Source organism: Nannobrachium achirus (assembly GCF_963921795.1).
Source record: "Nannobrachium achirus genome assembly, chromosome: 12".
In the NCBI taxonomy this organism is placed as follows: Eukaryota; Metazoa; Chordata; class Actinopteri; order Myctophiformes; family Myctophidae; genus Nannobrachium; species Nannobrachium achirus.
In genome coordinates, this window is record NC_137832.1 from 65,740,332 (window position 1) to 65,758,441 (window position 18,110).

At 42.1% G+C, this 18,110-nt stretch overlaps 1 protein-coding gene across 1 annotated transcript in view; it reads right to left on the reverse strand.

The window, feature by feature from the left end:
* Positions 1-18,110, reverse strand: part of LOC308295802 (GDNF family receptor alpha-2-like) — a gene marked incomplete at both ends in the record, with an annotated part of 317,858 nt that overhangs the window by 49,750 nt on the left and 249,998 nt on the right. Inside the window, one exon of the mRNA XM_080738851.1 lies at positions 1,110-1,222. Coding sequence (XP_080594977.1) covers positions 1,110-1,222 — 113 coding nt within the window. The remainder of the gene's footprint in view (positions 1-1,109; positions 1,223-18,110) is intronic.

Below are 18,110 nucleotides of genomic sequence, written 5' to 3' on the forward strand. Positions count from 1 at the left end.
AGAACAGCCAGTTACATAAACACTACCAGTGGTCTGACAATAGGAGAACAGCCAGTTACATAAACACTACCAGTGGTCTGACAATAGGAGAACAGCCAGTTACATAAACACTACCAGTGCAGTCTGACAACAGGAGAACAGCCAGTTACATAAACACTACCAGTCTGACAACAGGAGAACAGACAGTTACATAAACACTACCAGTGGTCTGACAACAGGAGAACAGCCAGTTACATAAACACTACCAGTCTGACAACAGGAGAACAGCCAGTTACATAAACACTACCAGTGGTCTGACAATAGGAGAACAGCCAGTTACATAAACACTACCAGTGCAGTCTGACAACAGGAGAACAGCCAGTTACATAAACACTACCAGTGGTCTGACAACAGGAGAACAGCCAGTTACATAAACACTACCAGTGGTCTGACAATAGGAGAACAGCCAGTTACATAAACACTACCAGTGCAGTCTGACAACAGGAGAACAGCCAGTTACATAAACACTACCAGTCTGACAACAGGAGAACAGCCAGTTACATAAACACTACCAGTCTGACAACAGGAGAACAGCCAGTTACATAAACACTACCAGTCTGACAATAGGAGAACAGCCAGTTACATAAACACTACCAGTCTGACAACAGGAGAACAGCCAGTTACATAAACACTACCAGTCTGACAATAGGAGAACAGCAGTTACATAAACACTACCAGTGGTCTGACAACAGGAGAACAGCCAGTTACATAAACACTACCAGTGGTCTGACAACAGGAGAACAGCCAGTTACATAAACACTACCAGTGCAGTCTGACAACAGGAGAACAGCCAGTTACGTGCATAGACAGCAGAACAGTTACATAGAGTACAGTTTACATTTACTTGTCAGACACAACAGACTAAATCATGGTTAAAGGAAACAATGCCTCTTCCAAATTCAGCGGCTTCCTGTAATCTGTAATGGCTGAAACTGACACACACACACGCACGCACGCACGCACGCACGCACGCACGCACGCACGCACGCACGCACGCACGCACGCGCACGCACACGCACACGCACACACACACACAGAGAGAGAGAGAGAGAGAAACGGGGTGTACTGACCGATAAGTCTGGTGTAAGAAGCAAGGCAGGCCTGGTAATTGTCTTCATTGGGACAGCTGCTCACCGTGTGCTGAGTCACCAGGCAATTCATGTGGAAGTCAGCCAGCCTGGACCTGTACACCACACACACACACACACGCACGCACGCACGCACGCACGCACGCACGCACGCACGCACGCACGCACGCACGCACACACACACACACGCACGCACGCAGACACACACACACACACGCACGCAGACGGACAGAAAGGACTCGTCATAATTTGCCTGCAAAACCATGAATCACACATTTTTGCTTTTTGTTTACACCAGTGGTTCTCAACTCTTTCTGGCCGCGACCCCCAAAATAATCTTATTTTAACCCCCCCCCCCCCCCCCCCCCACCCTGACGAGTTGAGGCATTACATTAGTGTATAACATGGTTCTATTGTGAAAATAGCAGATCTACATGCTCACAAGCTCACAACGCCTCGCAACATGTAGATCGGCTATTAGATTGGCTATTTTCACAATTTCTGCATCTAATATTCGGCCAATGTTTAATTTGTCATTTTGGAGGTATTAAAAATCACTTTAGAAATGTGCAGACACCCTCACTGTTGAGTGAGAAAATAGTGTTCCACATTAAGTCAATCAGCTGGGGACCCCCCAAAATAGTTTGGGGACCCCCCTGGGTGTCCCGACCCACAGGTTGAGAGCCAGTGGTTTACACAATGAAAACAGGAGGCTGTCGTTGTTGTCAGGCAGAAACCTCTTATCTCCATGTTCTGATATTTTGTGTTTTTTTCGTCATTTAACGCACATTTACTCCATCACACCACAGCGTCACACTGAAGCATCAAAAGTAGCAGATCTACAAGCTTGCGACGCGTCGCTTCGCGTCGTGTTTTCAGCTTGTAGATCTGCTACTTTTGCTGCTTTTGAATTTGAATCCTGAAAAGTAACAGTGTTGGACAATATGAGGTTTCCTCCCGACAGAGACGATCACATTGTACATGAACACGCACGCACACACACACACACGCACACGCACGCACACACACACACACACACGCACACGCGCACGCGCACGCACACACACACACACACACACACACTCACACTGCAATCTACCAATACGCAGAAGGCAGGCACACAAACCCATTTTCAGGCAACGCGTGTCATTTAATTTGGCAGCGGTGCTGGACCAGACCAGCTGTGGTCAGTAGTATCCTATCACACCGCGGACGTAGAAACAACATCTGTTTTTCTAGCCTCACAACAGGTTGTTCTGCATAACAACCAGGACTCACCACAACCAGCTGCCCCTCATCTGCACTACGCATTGTTTTCATTAAATTAACAACCTACTGTATTGATCATTCTACTGTAACAACCTACTTTATTGATCATTCTACTGTAACAACCTACTTTATTGATCATTCTACTGTAACAACCTACTGTATTGATCATTCTACTGTAACAACCTACTGTATTGATCATTCTACTGTAACAACCTACTTTATTGATCATTCTACTGTAACAACCTACTTTATTGATCATTCTACTGTAACAACCTACTGTATTGATCATTCTACTGTAACAACCTACTTTATTGATCATTCTACTGTAACAACCTACTTTATTGATCATTCTACTGTAACAACCTACTGTATTGATCATTCTACTGTAACAACCTACTTTATTGATCATTCTACTGTAACAACCTACTTTATTGATCATTCTACTGTCACACAGAAATCTACTTTATTGATCATTCTACTGTAACAACCTACTGTATTGATCATTCTACTGTAACAACCTACTGTATTGATCATTCTACTGTAACAACCTACTTTATTGATCATTCTACTGTAACAACCTACTTTATTGATCATTCTACTGTAACAACCTACTTTATTGATCATTCTACTGTAACAACCTACTTTATTGATCATTCTACTGTAACAACCTACTTTATTGATCATTCTATTGTCACAACCTACTTTATTGATCATTCTACTGTAACAACCTACTTTATTGATCATTCTACTGTAACAACCTACTTTATTGATCATTCTACTGTCACAACCTACTTTATTGATCATTCTATTGTAACAACCTACTTTATTGATCATTCTACTGTAACAACCTACTTTATTGATCATTCTACTGTCACACAGAAACCTACTTTATTGATCATTCTATTGTCACAACCTACTTTATTGATCATTCTACTGTAACAACCTACTTTATTGATCATTCTACTGTAACAACCTACTTTATTGATCATTCTACTGTCACACAGACACCTACTTTATTGATCATTCTACTGTAACAACCTACTTTATTGATCATTCTACTGTAACAACCTACTTTATTGATCATTCTACTGTAACAACCTACTTTATTGATCATTCTACTGTAACAACCTACTTTATTGATCATATACTGTGTCACACAGAAGCATCAAAAGAGGAGGATGTTTGAGCTTTGAGCGACTTTTTGCTGTTTTTGAATTTGAATCCTGAAAAGCAGTTTTTAGATAAATGGTACTTTTACTTTGGGTGGTTTAAGTACATTACTACATAGGCAAATGTTGCAATTTTTACTTCTTTGAAAGCTTTAGTTACTAAAGCTACTTACTTAAGTTACTAAAGTAACTTTACTAGTAACTTTAGTTACTACTGTAGTTCATTTGATGTAACTAGTTACTAGTTACTAGTTACTAGTTACTACTGTAGTTCATTTGATGTAACTAGTTACTACTGTAGTTCATTTGATGTAACTAGTTACTACTGTAGTTCATTTAGTTACTACTGTAGTTACTACTGTAGTTCATTTAGTTACTACTGTAGTTCATTTAGTTACTACTGTAGTTCATTTGATGTAACTAGTCAATAAAAGCTTTAGTTACTACTGTAGTTCATTTGATGTAACTAAAGCTTTAGTTACTACTGTAGTTCATTTGATGTAACTAAAGCTTTAGTTACTACTGTAGTTCATTTGATGTAACTAGTTACTAGTTACTAGTTACTAGTTACTACTGTAGTTCATTTGATGTAACTAGTTACTAGTTACTAGTTACTAGTTACTACTGTAGTTCATTTGATGTAACTAGTTACTACTGTAGTTCATTTGATGTAACTAGTTACTACTGTAGTTCATTTAGTTACTACTGTAGTTACTACTGTAGTTCATTTAGTTACTACTGTAGTTCATTTAGTTACTACTGTAGTTCATTTGATGTAACTAGTCAATAAAAGCTTTAGTTACTACTGTAGTTCATTTGATGTAACTAAAGCTTTAGTTACTACTGTAGTTCATTTGATGTAACTAAAGCTTTAGTTACTACTGTAGTTCATTTGATGTAACTAAAGCTTTAGTTACTACTGTAGTTCATTTGATGTAACTAAAGCTTTAGTTACTACTGTAGTTCATTTGATGTAACTAGTCAATAAAAGCTTTAGTTACTACTGTAGTTCATTTGATGTAACTAAAGCTTTAGTTACTACTGTAGTTCATTTGATGTAACTAGTAGTTACTACTGTAGTTCATTTGATGTAACTAGTCAATAAAACGTACATTAACCCTTTGCGACACGTTTGTGTGCTTGTTGAGCTTGCTTTCAAAGGATTCGTATACATTTGAAAAGTTGTGAACTGGGACATTCTGCAATAATGAGTACTTCTGCTTTTGGTACTTTAAGTATACTAGTCCTGTGCCCGGGGGGGTGCGATGAGGGATTGAATGTAGGAGTCTCAGAAGTAATGTTGGAGAACCCAGACCGGTGCCCGCTGGGCAGAACAGTCACCATTGACGTCCAGTTGTGCAATAACCATTGTATCCGTCTGTATCTGTGAATGGGGTATTGATACTTTTACTTAAGTAGCTAGAAAACGTGAGTACGTCTTACATCACTGACGGTTTTGCATGGTGGGTAATCCCCACCATGCACATGCAGTGGTGGAAAAAGTACTCACATCATATAAAAAGTATTCTGCAATGTAGAAATACTCTGTCAGGATGAAGCCTTTAGTCAGGTAATATTATCATAATACCTGTCAAAGCTGGGAATAAATTCCTTACCAAACGGTTTCTTCACTAATGTGTTCGTAAAGGTAACATATCTAACAAAGATTGAAATTCAAAATCCCTAGGAGAATCTTTGACAGCTAGGTTAATTCTGGGTCTCATCATTCACTTACTACACTATAAGTGTATATATACACTGTACTATAAGGGAAAAAATGACTCCCAAAAATATGCTTTAAGCAGCATGTGAGGGTAGCCTGGTTCAGACCCTGAACCGCTGGCCACACCCCTTTATATTTTTGTTTTGGCGATTCAGGGAGTCTGGTGTTGCTCTCACTGAAGAGGTTTTCCAGTGTGTCGCATTGCTTGTAAGAGCTTGTAGATTCGCTATTTTCGAAAAGATTTTCATACATTTTGAAAACTTGTGAAGATGGGACATTCTGCATCAGGAGGGCTATTACTGTTTGTACTTTAAATAATAGTTTGAGACCATCCTCGTTAGCAACTGCTGCTTTTCACAAGGTTTTCCTTCAGAGTTCAAAGTGAAAAAGCTCACAGCTGACTCTTAACTGGTCGTTGGTAAATAAGCCACACTGAATGCACTCTACAACGTCACGCCCACTGCACTCACTACACTGAGCACACACCCGGTGCGCATTTACGAACGCACCCTTATTCTTGTTACTCTCTCTCTCTCTCTCTCTCTCTCTCTCTCTCTGGCCTTCCTGTGTTTCTCTCTCCCTCTCTCATTTCCATCGTCTCTGTCAATTTCAATTCAAAGGAGTTTTATTGGCATGAGAAAACATTGTTTATATTTGCCAAGCAGAAGTGGAACAAAACCATGAAAACCATGTATGAATGAATAAACATTGAATATAAAATAAAAGTGCAAACAGAGCTGCATGTCTCTCTCTCTCTCTCTCTCTCGCTCTCTCTCTCCATCTCTCATCACTTTCCCTCTCTCTCCGTTTCACACTGTCTCTCTATCTCTCCCTCTCTCGTTTTCACTCTCTCACAGTCTCTCTCCATCTCTCTCTCTCACTTTCTCTCTCGCTCACGCCTTTTCTCACAGTCTCTCTCTCTCTCTCTCTCTCTCTCTTTCTCTGCATGTTTCTGTCTCTGTCTCTCCTGATCCAATTCAAATTGTCTTATTGGTGTGATAAAGTATGTTTCACACGGCCAAGGCATACATAAAACAAGTCACAACATTATAAAGGCCGATACATAATATTAATCTAACGAGACAACGAGTGAACAACGTGCATCTTGATGACGACGATAATGAAAACAAGGGAATAACAAGCAATATAGTAAACTCTCTCTCTCTCTCTCTCTCTCTCTCTCTCTCTGTCTCTCTCTCTCTGTCTCTTTCTCTCTCAGTGCATCATGACTCATTCATTGCCAGGGGGTCCTGGGTACAAGGATTCACTGCGTTATTTTGTGATTTAACTACTGAAAAATAATGTAGCAGATCTACAAGCTCGCAGCGCGGCCAGATCTGCTATTTTTTTAAAATCGTGAAAAAAGTCGCTGAAGGTTTTTCTGTATGTTTCTATGTCAGTGGTGCTCAAACGTTTTTTCATGTGAAGGACCCCCAAATGATATGCATTTGGCCACGGACCCCCATCTTTAAATATTTAGTTCCAGGGACCCCCCAGAAGCAAAATGTGAGTTACAAATGTTCGTTGAAAAATTCATAATTCAAAGATTTGCACACATTTTCACGACTTTTCACAAGGCACCCAGTGCCGTGCTGTGAGCTTGTATATCTGCTATTTTTCAATAGCTAAAATATAAAATAATGACGGCCCCTCCACCTTGGGCCCTAGTAATTGCGTGCTATAGAGAGAGATCTCTCTCTATAGCACTGATGCTACTCAAATATTTGCCATTTCAGATCATGACGAGTGACAAGCCAGTGGGCCAATTACATGAGTTATATTTCGTCGTTGTCGGGTGGAAACCTTGTACGTCCAAAACAGTTTGTTTTGGATTAATCATTTTAAAAATGATTTAAACTAGTGAAAACAGCCGATCTACAAGCACACAACGCCTCGCACCGCGAGGCGTTGTGTGCTTGTAGATCGGCTGTTTTCACTACTTTTGTGCGACGGCCTTGTATGATGAAACAGGGCTTCTTAATGGCCGGCCTGGACCGGGAGTTGTCCCGCTTTTCCCAATGGCCAGCACGTCCCTGCTCTACTGTGTAACCTGTATGTGTTCCTAGTCGCCATTGTGTGTACAGTTTTTGTGTACAGATTGTAGATATGTTTTGGTTATTCTACTATGTTCTTGGTTTACCTATGATCGTGAGTGAGAGAGAGAAAGTGAGAGAGAGAGAGAGAGAGAGTGAGAGAGAGAGAGAGATGGAGAGAGTGAAAACGAGAGAGAGAGAGAGAGAGATAGAAAGACAGTGTGAAACTGAGAGAGAGGGAAAGATTAATATTAATATTTGTTCATTTGTTGCATAACTTGTGCTGTCCTTAAAATGTAAATGGCTCATGGATTAACAGCGTCTGCTAAACGCATTGCTGCACGCAGCACAGCAGCAGCAGCAGCCTAAAGGTTAGAGGAGCCTGCTTGTTACCAGCGTTCATTTAGTTGACTAAAAGTATGACGAAAAATGCCGGTCGACTACCCTTCTTCACTGACGAATGTATGTATTTCTGTGTGTGTGTGTGTGTGTGTGTGTGTGTGTGTGTGTGTGCGTGCATGTGCGTGCGCGCGTGTGTGCGCACAGGGCCTTGCTGAAAATGAGCATCTGTGCTCAACAACCTTCCCTTGGTAAATAAAATAACAACAGCAACATGGCTACGATAATAACAACATTTACCTCCACTGCAGCAGCAGGATCACAAAATAGGATTAGAATAAAACAGATTAAAATGAGCATTCCTGACATTAGATCTTTGACATCAAACGCTGCGTCGGTGAACAATCTAATCGGTTATCATATGGATTCATTTGTCTTACAGTGAAACATGGCTGCATGGCTGGTGTAGAATAAATGATGATAAATGGATCTGTTAAAACTCATATTCCTCCACACCTGCTGAGGAACGTGGAATTGCAGCCATTTTCAAACGTAAACCTTTTCATCAACTCAGTTCACCCTGGCAGATACAAAGCAACACGCAGGCTACGTTCACGTTCAAAGGACGCCAGCGTCGTGAACACACAAAGCGTTCATAGCAGCCACAAAACTCTACAAAGATACAATTAATCCAAGTTGAGCTGGCGTCGACTGCAGCTGCAAAGCTGGAAACGACCAAGTGTTGATTAAGCAGTTCCACCCAACTTATCGCTTCACACAGTATTTTATAACGGCTGAGAGGCGCGGTGTCTCCAACCCTCTCAGCCATTATAAAACACAGGTAACCACAAGCCTCACGTGGCTTATTGCTTTTCTAAAATGGTTACAATATGGCAACATGAAATATCATACACATGTACCAATTAAAACTGTTCTATTTCACTAATAATTCACTACAAGGTCTGCAAGAAAGTTCTCAGCTACAAGAAAGTAGTTCCCAGCTTTTTTGCCAACAACACAGGTGCAGATAATTGGTGCACTGTGGAACACTGTGGAAATAAATAACGCACCTGGGTTTGATATAAACTGATTCAAGGTGTGGGTTATAGTCTCATATACCACAGCAGTTAAAGGGAAACCAGCCAATTAGAATCAAAGAATGGAACAGTAGCCGTTTTAGAAAAACATTTTTAAAGTGAAAGAGTTTAGGTCTGTCTCTGGTGTTTTATAAATATTGAACCATGCGCGCAGGGGGTAGGGGGGGACGGGGGGATTAACACCTCCACTTTTTTTGGGTGGGGGGATATCCCCTCCAGTGTTCAGGTCCAAGAAAAAGCCGCAAATATGATCGATTATACTGTACACATTGGCGGCCTTAACTATGTTTCATTGGTTTCAATTGAAACGGGCCTCGGCCGTCAGGGGGGCCTCCGACTGCCCGTCAGTCTAAGTCCAAATGATGGTCAATGCAAATGATCGTCCATCGAAAACCCCCTCTCACATTTGGGCCCCCTTTAACGTGCTAGTTCTGCCTATGTCCTGTTGCCAGGGGGGACTCCGACTGCCGGTAAATCTCAGTCCAAATAAATGACGCTCAATGCGAATGACCCTCCATCGGAAGCCCCCCTCAATGGGCCCCCCTCTATCACGCTGTGCCTGTGACGCTGCAGTGCACACCGATCGGCTTGACTTTGTAATACGAGCTAGGCGCGCGGTTTAGTTGTTGGATGGACTATCAAAACAAGTTGTTATTAGTTAGAATACATCACAGAGCCTTTCAAACGAGAGGGCACTTGTGAGTAAAGTTGGCAAGATTGTTCAACCACTAATTAACAACAATGCACGCTCATTTTAAGATGGCAACAACAAACATGGACGTTTGTTTGTTTCCTTTATTTATTCAGGGGAGCCCATTGAGAGCACGCTCTCTTTTTCAAGGACACCCTGATTACAACATAAAAACAATACAGCAATGAACAGAGCAACAAACAATAGAATCAAAATACAACAACATACAACATCAGAGATACACATAAACAGTTTTTACATAAAACAGGTACACTCCCTATGTAAAGTGCCCTCAAGCATCACTTTAAATGCCTCTAGTGAAACCAATTGAGATAGTTTGAGCGAGTCCTGAAGCTTTTCCCATTTGTGTGGAGCATAGTGCATAAAGGCAGTCTTTCCTTGCTCACTGTTCATACGTGGACAGGTATATCTAATGTGCGCCTGAGCGCGTGTTGAATGTCCTGTTACTTTTAGATCTAAAAGTGAGGATAGATACAGAGGTAGTTTACCACACAAGGCCTTATAAATAAATAACATACAATGTTGCTCTCTGCGAACTTCAAGAGATGGCCATCCCACTTTTTCATACAACTCACAGTGATGGGTCAGATAACTATCGCCAGTGATAAACCGCAGGGCACTGTGGTATACCGCATCAAGTGGCTTCAGCGTGGAGCGTGAAGCATGCATGTAGAGCACATCTCCATAATCAAACACAGACATTATTACAGAATGAACAATCGCCTTTCTACTAGAGAGAGAAAAACAAGATCTGTTTCTGTAGAGAAACCCAATCTGTCCTCTTAGCTTTTTGGTTAGGTGCTCCACATGGACTTTAAATGAGAATTTGTCATCTAACCAGATTCCTAGATATTTATAAGATGTAACCAGCTCGATTTGTTCTCCATTAAGTGTGCAGATCCCAGTAGGGGTATCTGTAATCGGAGACCTGGTGAATGTCATACATTTAGTTTTCTCTGAATTTAAAACCAGTTTAAGATCAATTAGAGACTGTTGAAACCTATTAAAGGCAGTCTGCAGATTTGCAGTGGCCACTTCAAGGGTGGAGCCAATACTATATAAAATGGTGTCGTCCGCATAGAAGTGGGCGTCACAGTGCAGGGAGGGAAGCACAATATTATTCAAATATAGTGTGAATAAAAGGGGACCTAATATTGACCCCTGAGGGACACCTTTATGAATTAAAAGAGAACTGGATGTAAAACCATCTGCCACAACAGCTTGTGTTCTCCCTGTGAGATAATTATCAAACCATTTAATAGAGAGTTCATCAAAGCCAACAGTGGATAACTTCTGTAATAAAATATAATGGTCGACAGTATCAAAAGCTTTAGATAAGTCAATAAAGATGGCTGCACAGTGTTGATAATTATCTAGGCCTTCTAATATGTTGTTAGTGACCAACGTTGTAGCTGTCACAGTACTATAGCCTGGTCTAAAACCTGATTGTTGAGGTTGTAGTAGGTTATTTGTGTTCAGGTATGCACGGATCTGGGTACTGACTAGGGATTCTAATATCTTGGCTAGACAGCATAATTTCGAAATTGGCCGGTAGTTATTTAACTCAGCCTGATTTCCACCTTTATGCAGTGGTATTACCTGCGCATTTTTCCATATTGCAGGTATTTTACCAGTGGAAAGTGTTAAATTAAAAATGTGGGCAAGTGGTGACGCAATTATACTTGCACTGAGATGTAATAAAAACGGGTTAAGATCATCTGCACCCTTTGATTTTTTCGTGTTGATTTGTGACAGTGCCTTTAGAACCTCTGTCTGTGTAACTGGTTTAAAAGAGAATCCTGGTGTGGTAACATTGACTGGGTTGCTATTAATAATCGCTTCAGCAGGCGCTATATTTACAGACTGTCTGTCAAATAGCTGACCAGACAATATAAAATGCTGATTAAAAATGTCACATATAGCCGATTTATTAAAGACAACCCCATTTACATCATTTACCTGGGACGGGAGAGAGGAGGCAGGACTAGCTTTTAGGGACTTTACCACCTTCCAAAAACTAGCTGCATTACCCTGTGTCTTAGCAAAGCTAGACAAATAGTAATCAGATTTTGCCTTTCTGACCATAAGAATGCCTTTATTACGTACAATCCTAAATGAGGACCAGTCTACCGGTTCACCTGAGCTTCGAGCTGTAGCCCATGCCACATCTCTCAGACGAAGGGCTTCTTTCAGGTCCGCTGAGAACCATGGACTTGAGCGATTTTTAACTCTAAAATTCTTATAACACACGGGTGACTAACCGGTCCTTTAGGCCGATTTTGAGATTTCAAAGTGCAATAACTCTCCCTGTGAAGGTCTCAGAAATTTCCCCTTCCATGACTTTTCCTAAATACTCAATATATATGTTCTCGTTTTTTTTTCCCCTTCTGAAACGTTTCCTAATTATGAAATAAAATACAATTATACCACTCTGACGGTAATTATCGGCAGAATAGACCGCTCTCCCCCATTCTCCCCCTCCTAAGAGAATTCACACGTTTAGCGCTCCCGTTGTGCGCCTTTGTTCAAGGTAATGGATCATTTGCATTTCACTGTCAGCTTAGCAAAGACATTAAAACCACTACCTGGAAATGTTTTATTTCATAAATAGTATCAATATAATATTAATTATGAGAATCGCTATGGTGTATATAATGTAGGCCTATTATTATTTTAGCCGTGCATGAGCAATCATTTGCGGGGAGATGATGCTCTTGCTGACCGGGAGAAGTGCGACGCTGCTGCCACTGCACAGCGTGTTTCTAAAAGCTAAGCATCATTTCAGCTAATAATACATATAAAGAACAACTGGGTGACTATCGGCCAAAATGAATATCTTGTATAGATATGCCTACACCACGGCACACGCTGCGCACACGCTGCGCCTGTTCTGTCCGAGTGGAGACGGCTTTTAGACGGCACGCATGTCATGGTGACATGGGTGCGATCAAACAGCACCCGACACTTGTGTCCTGCACGTTTAATTTCTAATAGATAATCATTTGCTTTTTATTGTTACATGCCTAAGCAAAAAACACTACGTGAACATTTTACAGAGTGAAGAGAATGTGAATTATCTCTCTCTCTCTTTTTCTCTCTATATAGGCCTATAGATCGCATCACGCTGCAACGCTTTGTGCCGCGTTGTGCAGAGTTGAACAGCGCGATGGATATAAATAAGTGTCAAAGACTCAAAGTGAACTTTTATATTACTCCAAAGGTGCAGAGATTGTTGACAAAATGTTACATAACGTCCATCATATTGAAGTGGTTTGTTTCTCAACTCAAGTGAAAACTAAGAGATGCACGCAGGCTGATGCAGCACAAACCAGGCGCCGTCAGCGCAACAATAGAGTTGCGCATAAAAGCCGTGAATAAAATACATTTCTACCTTTAAAGTTTTCGGGGTCCGAGAAGAGTAGTCCTATGAACTTGTGTCTAATCCCCGAGTAGTGAGTAGGCTACAGTAAAGCAGAGAAAGACATAAGACAACAACTCCAGGTATGAGGAGTCCTTGTACGGGAGTGGGACAGGACGGGATTTATTTATTTATTTATTTTTAAGATGTGTTGAGTTTTTGTTGAGTTCTGAACGCTTCGGAAAGGTTCTGTTTGGCTAAGTTATTGTATTTTTCGTTTCCTCTTATTTAGCTTATTATTTTCGTTGCTTTATAAGTTGTGTTTAGACCATTCTTTATTTGTTATTTCCCTTGTTTATGTAATTTCTTTGTTAACTTTGTGTTGGGCCACGGCTTCGCTCGCCACGGCTTCGCTCTAGTGAGCCTACTGATCAACGTTCTCTTTATAATTAACTAACTTATAACAATTTCTGGTAATAATAATAATAAAGTCGGGACATATATGAAAGCTTTGCCAAACAAATGTTTAATTATATAAGCTCACAAACTGTGTGGCTATGGTGAGCTTGTTGTCCCGTCGTATTTTGAGAGGTCAATTGAAATGCTAATTCACATTTGGAAGACAATAGAACCCCCGCCGGCAGCAGGGGGAGGAGGTGTTGCGCAGCTCGGCCAAAAGGGAGAAAATCTAACGGTCTAAATGAACGGTAAATGCAGGCGGAGGGGTAGTTTTTTCAGTTCAGTCACCCAAGTGATAAGGGGCATGTTTCTCTGTAACGGAATTAAAAATAGAATTAAATGTGTTAATAGCTCGGTCAGAATCTTGAATAGCGTTTACCATGCCCAACTCAGAATGTAGTAAATCATGTGAGAACCCCTGTTCATTAAAAACTTTAAAGTTACGTTTTTTAATTTCCCGCCCATTTGTTTTCATCACTTTAGCCACTCTAACACAGGCTATAGGGCAGTGGTCGCTAACGCCTTGAGCAAACACCCCACTATATGGGTATTTGAAAGGCTTATTCGTTAAGATGAGATCAATCAAAGTAGAATTTGAGGGGTTATTTTTATTTGGTCTCGTGATATGCTGTATGATCTGGGATAGGTTTAGGTCCAAACAAATCTGCTTCAACCGTGCAGACCTGCTTGTTAACCAGTCCAAATTCATATCAGATAGAACCAGAACCTCTGTGGATACATATTTGGACATTAGCGTCCCAAATTCCTCCAAGGCCAGAACTGGTGCTGAGGGGGGGCGATAAGCGCCAATAACTGTGCAGTGGATATCACTACCCAGACAAATATCCAAAACAATGTATTCAAAACGATTTGGGACAGACGACATTTCCAGTATATGTGCAGCTAAGTGTTCTCTGACAAAAATTACAATCCCACCAGCTCTTGATATCCTGTCAATTCTAAACAAATTGTAGCCATTTATGGCAATCTCTGAGTCCAATGTGAGATCAGTCAGCCATGTCTCTGAAAGGACAAACACATCTGGGGAGCCCCCCTTAATCTGAATATTTATAAAATCAAGTTTTGTAGCCAAACTATTTATATTTAAATGCATGAATTTTAAGCCATCACAAGCTTGCAGCTCATTTACAGTTTTCAGATCAAAATTTACATTTTTGATGACTGCAACTGGGATGATTTTAGGAACAATATTTATATATGTAAGGTTTTTCACTGTGACCCCTCGGGGTCTTGAGACATGACGTGGCAACCTCCTAAAGCATGGGGTATGCCTACTGGTAATATCAACAGTGTGTGAAACATGATCGCCTAGGCAGGCGTGAGGCAGGCGTGATAAATATGAATTAAATACCGAAATGTGGGGATAAATTGTAGTATGGAGAGTGGTACAATGAATAAGTGAACCTGGCCACAAGGGGGCGCGAGCTTTGTTTTGAGCGAGACAGGTCGGTTGCTGTGAACCGGTAATATTTTGAGAGAGACCGGAAGTAAATACATTGTCAACATGAACAGACTGGTCAGGTCGAGTAGTATACAGTCAATCAGATAATGATTGCGAATGAGCTGCAACTGTGCGACTCAAGTTGAGTGAAAGCATTTCACATCCACGTTTATGTGGGTGCAGGCCATCTGGCTGATAAAAAGAGGAACGGCTCCAGAACAAAAAGAAATTAGAAATGTAACTAAAGTTGTAACTGTGGCATGCCGACTGCAGCCAATAATGCAGTGACATTAATCGGCTAAAACGGACATTACCGTGCGGCATGGTGGGCAGAGGTCCGGAGATGAAGATGGTCTTCCCACAGCTACTAAGGAGCTCAAAGAGCCGTTTAAAACTCGCTCTTGATGTTTCAGACTGCTGATCATTTGCTCTTGAGTGAATAATTATTTTCGTAACGGACGATGGGAGAGAGGCCAAAATGTCGGGGATTTTATCGACGAGACGAGCCGTGGTTATTGCGGGAAGACAGTGGACTATTGCGTCAACAAAGTGGACATTTCTCACTATCGAGTCCCCTATTAATGCTGTGGATGGGGCCTTCTGAACAGGTAGCGCGGGGGGCGCTTCTGATGGGATACTACTGTTCTGTGTGGAACGGGGGGTTGATCTGGTTCTCACCCCATGCCGGACAGGAACGCTGGCCACGGGATTATCTTCCAACAGCCGCCCGCCGTGGAGATGTGGGGGAGTGCGCCCGTTGGAGCCTGGTCCAGGCCCGGCTACTGCCGTCGGCAGCTTCCCCAGGCTCTGCGGGGGAGACAGCACCGGCCGCTCACCACGGCGCCGCGGGGTCGAAGACGAAGGCTCGCCGCTTCTGGGCTTGGAGTTGCGCTCCACAGCGGCCCGGAGCTGGAGGTGTTTTGCAGACAGCGTTTTCCCTGCTGTTTTCGGTCGGTATGGCAGAGGAGGAAACTCCCGTACATCCAGGATGCTGAAACTGTTTTTCAGCGGGATTCCTTGCTGCTGCGGACGATCCGATAGTGATGATGATGTAGCTGCTTTTCTACCTCCAACCACAGTCCAGTGATTCACCGGCTCGCGCCGGGGAGTGGAACTGGCGTAGGCCCTGGGTCTGGTTCCCAGATCCCTGGGCTGGTCAGGAACAACCTCCCGACATCCATTTTCCATGGAGGAGGACCACGAGATGGTGGTGTCGTTGTCGGACGGAATCCTGCTCATTGCTTCTAGCTCAGAAGCCCCCAGGACCGCAAGCCTTTTCGCCTGGACTGTAGCGAGTGCAGAGAAATCCATTACCATCCTACTTTTCTGGGACAGTTCATTCCTCAAGCGAGAGATGTCCTCACTCACCTTTGCAAAGGTAGGTTTACACACCTCGCACACAGGCATCATAGGCTAAGACGGCTAGCCAGTGCCGACTAGCAGACAGTCCGAAAAAGTGAGTCAATAATCCTTGATGCTGATGGATTAGTATCCAGAGGTTTGATGTGAACTTTTTCAGTATAAACTCACTATACGAGCGACTCGACAGAGCGGCTCTCTCTGTGTCAACGTCTCACTCGTAATTAAAATGTTTAAAATACTAAAAAGCCAGAGCAGTCGGAACCAGGGCAGTCATTTAAAAGCTTTTGTATGTTAAAAGCCTTTCTGAAAACACAGTCATTAAAAGCTTTGTGTGTTAAAAAGCCTTTGTAAAAAGCAGTGTGCTCTGCTGCGTGGCTGCTCTGCTGCGTGGCTGCTCTGCTGCGTGGCTGCTCTGCTGCGTGGCTGCTCTGCTGTCAGTGAAGTGCAGCACGTAACACTGGTCTGTCTGTCGCATCCTATGGTCGTATCCAGTCAGATGAAACACGGTGTTAATCATGTCATGTGGACAGCTGGACACGTTAAAACGTTACCTTGAATGGAATATATATCTGAGGAGCAATTATGTTGTCAACTTCCCCAAAAGGCTGTCCTGTCCTATTAAACCAGACGCTGGGACAGCATCCACTGCTTGTATCCACAATATAACTTGTGAGTATCCTAATTTATTACTTAACTCATTCTGAGCCCAGGACATTAACGGATTAGGGGGTCCAGAGTGCCCCCTCCCGGCCCCATTAACGGCCGCTGTCTTATTTTGAAGGCCAGAAGTCTAGACCGGAAGTACTTCCGGTCTGACGTCATCGGATCGTGCGCCGGAACCGATGCGTGTCCACGTGGAGTTGTGTAATGGCCGACCGGGAGCTTTTATAACTGTGTAAAATAAGCGAGCATCTGCCTCCATCCTAGCTTCTAAAGTGTAGTTTTGAGATAATGGACATTAAAGATGAGATCGGCCGTCCACCTCAATGTTATGGGATGACTATTGTGTGCTCGTGGAGCCGTGATGATGACAAATCAGCGCGGATTTCGTCTCCGGAGCGTCGGCCATTGTACTAGGTATTTTTACTCGCCGTTACAGTAATATATTACTTTTCCCGCGACATCGCGTGGATGGCACTATAGATACTCTATTACTTTTCCCGCGACATCGCGGGGTTGGCTTTTAATGAGTTAACATGTCACGCCAATGCGCAAATGGTAATGTGGGTACAGTAATTAATGTACAGTATTTGTGCAAGTTGGCCCTACAATTGTGGATAGCCTATGCATTATGTTCAAACAGTTCAATCCAAAACATAATGCTTATGGTTGTGTTAGGCTGCTTTTATACGGACCTGGTTGTCATTAATGCATACAGATATCTATGAAAGGTCTTTTTATTAGATGTCTGGTAGATTTTAATCGTGCCATGTCACGCTGACCGGCAGTTTAAAATACTAGTGTGATCTCTGGTAATACAGTATATTTTTAGGGAAAAAAAAATGTATACTGTGTATAAAAATAAAGTGCTGCAGCTGTTGGCCTGTTACTCCTTCAATAAAAAGATCTAATATAGACTTAATGAATTCATGTGTATTTCATTTTAAAAATGCCTTGAAATCTGCGTAAAACAACTGTGTAATTCAGCTCAAGTGGAGGGGATATGTCCCCCCCTCCTCGGGGCAAAAGTGGGGGGGATATCACCAAAAGTGGGGGGGATACCCCAAAATTTTTCGTGCGCGCTACGCGCGCGCACATACCTCCCAGATATGTCCCCTTCACTTTTAAAATGCCTCCTGCGCCCCTGTATTGAACCAATAAGTATTCGCAAAAGCGTGTGAATAAATAGCGACTGAATTGGATCCATTGGAACAGAAGTTCATCTTTCCATTTCCTTATCAAGTTTAGTCATTAAAACTGATCAAGTTATTATAGCAGGTGAGTTATTAATATTCACGTGGACGTTGATGAAAGCCACAGCGCAGCATTTATTTCATTAC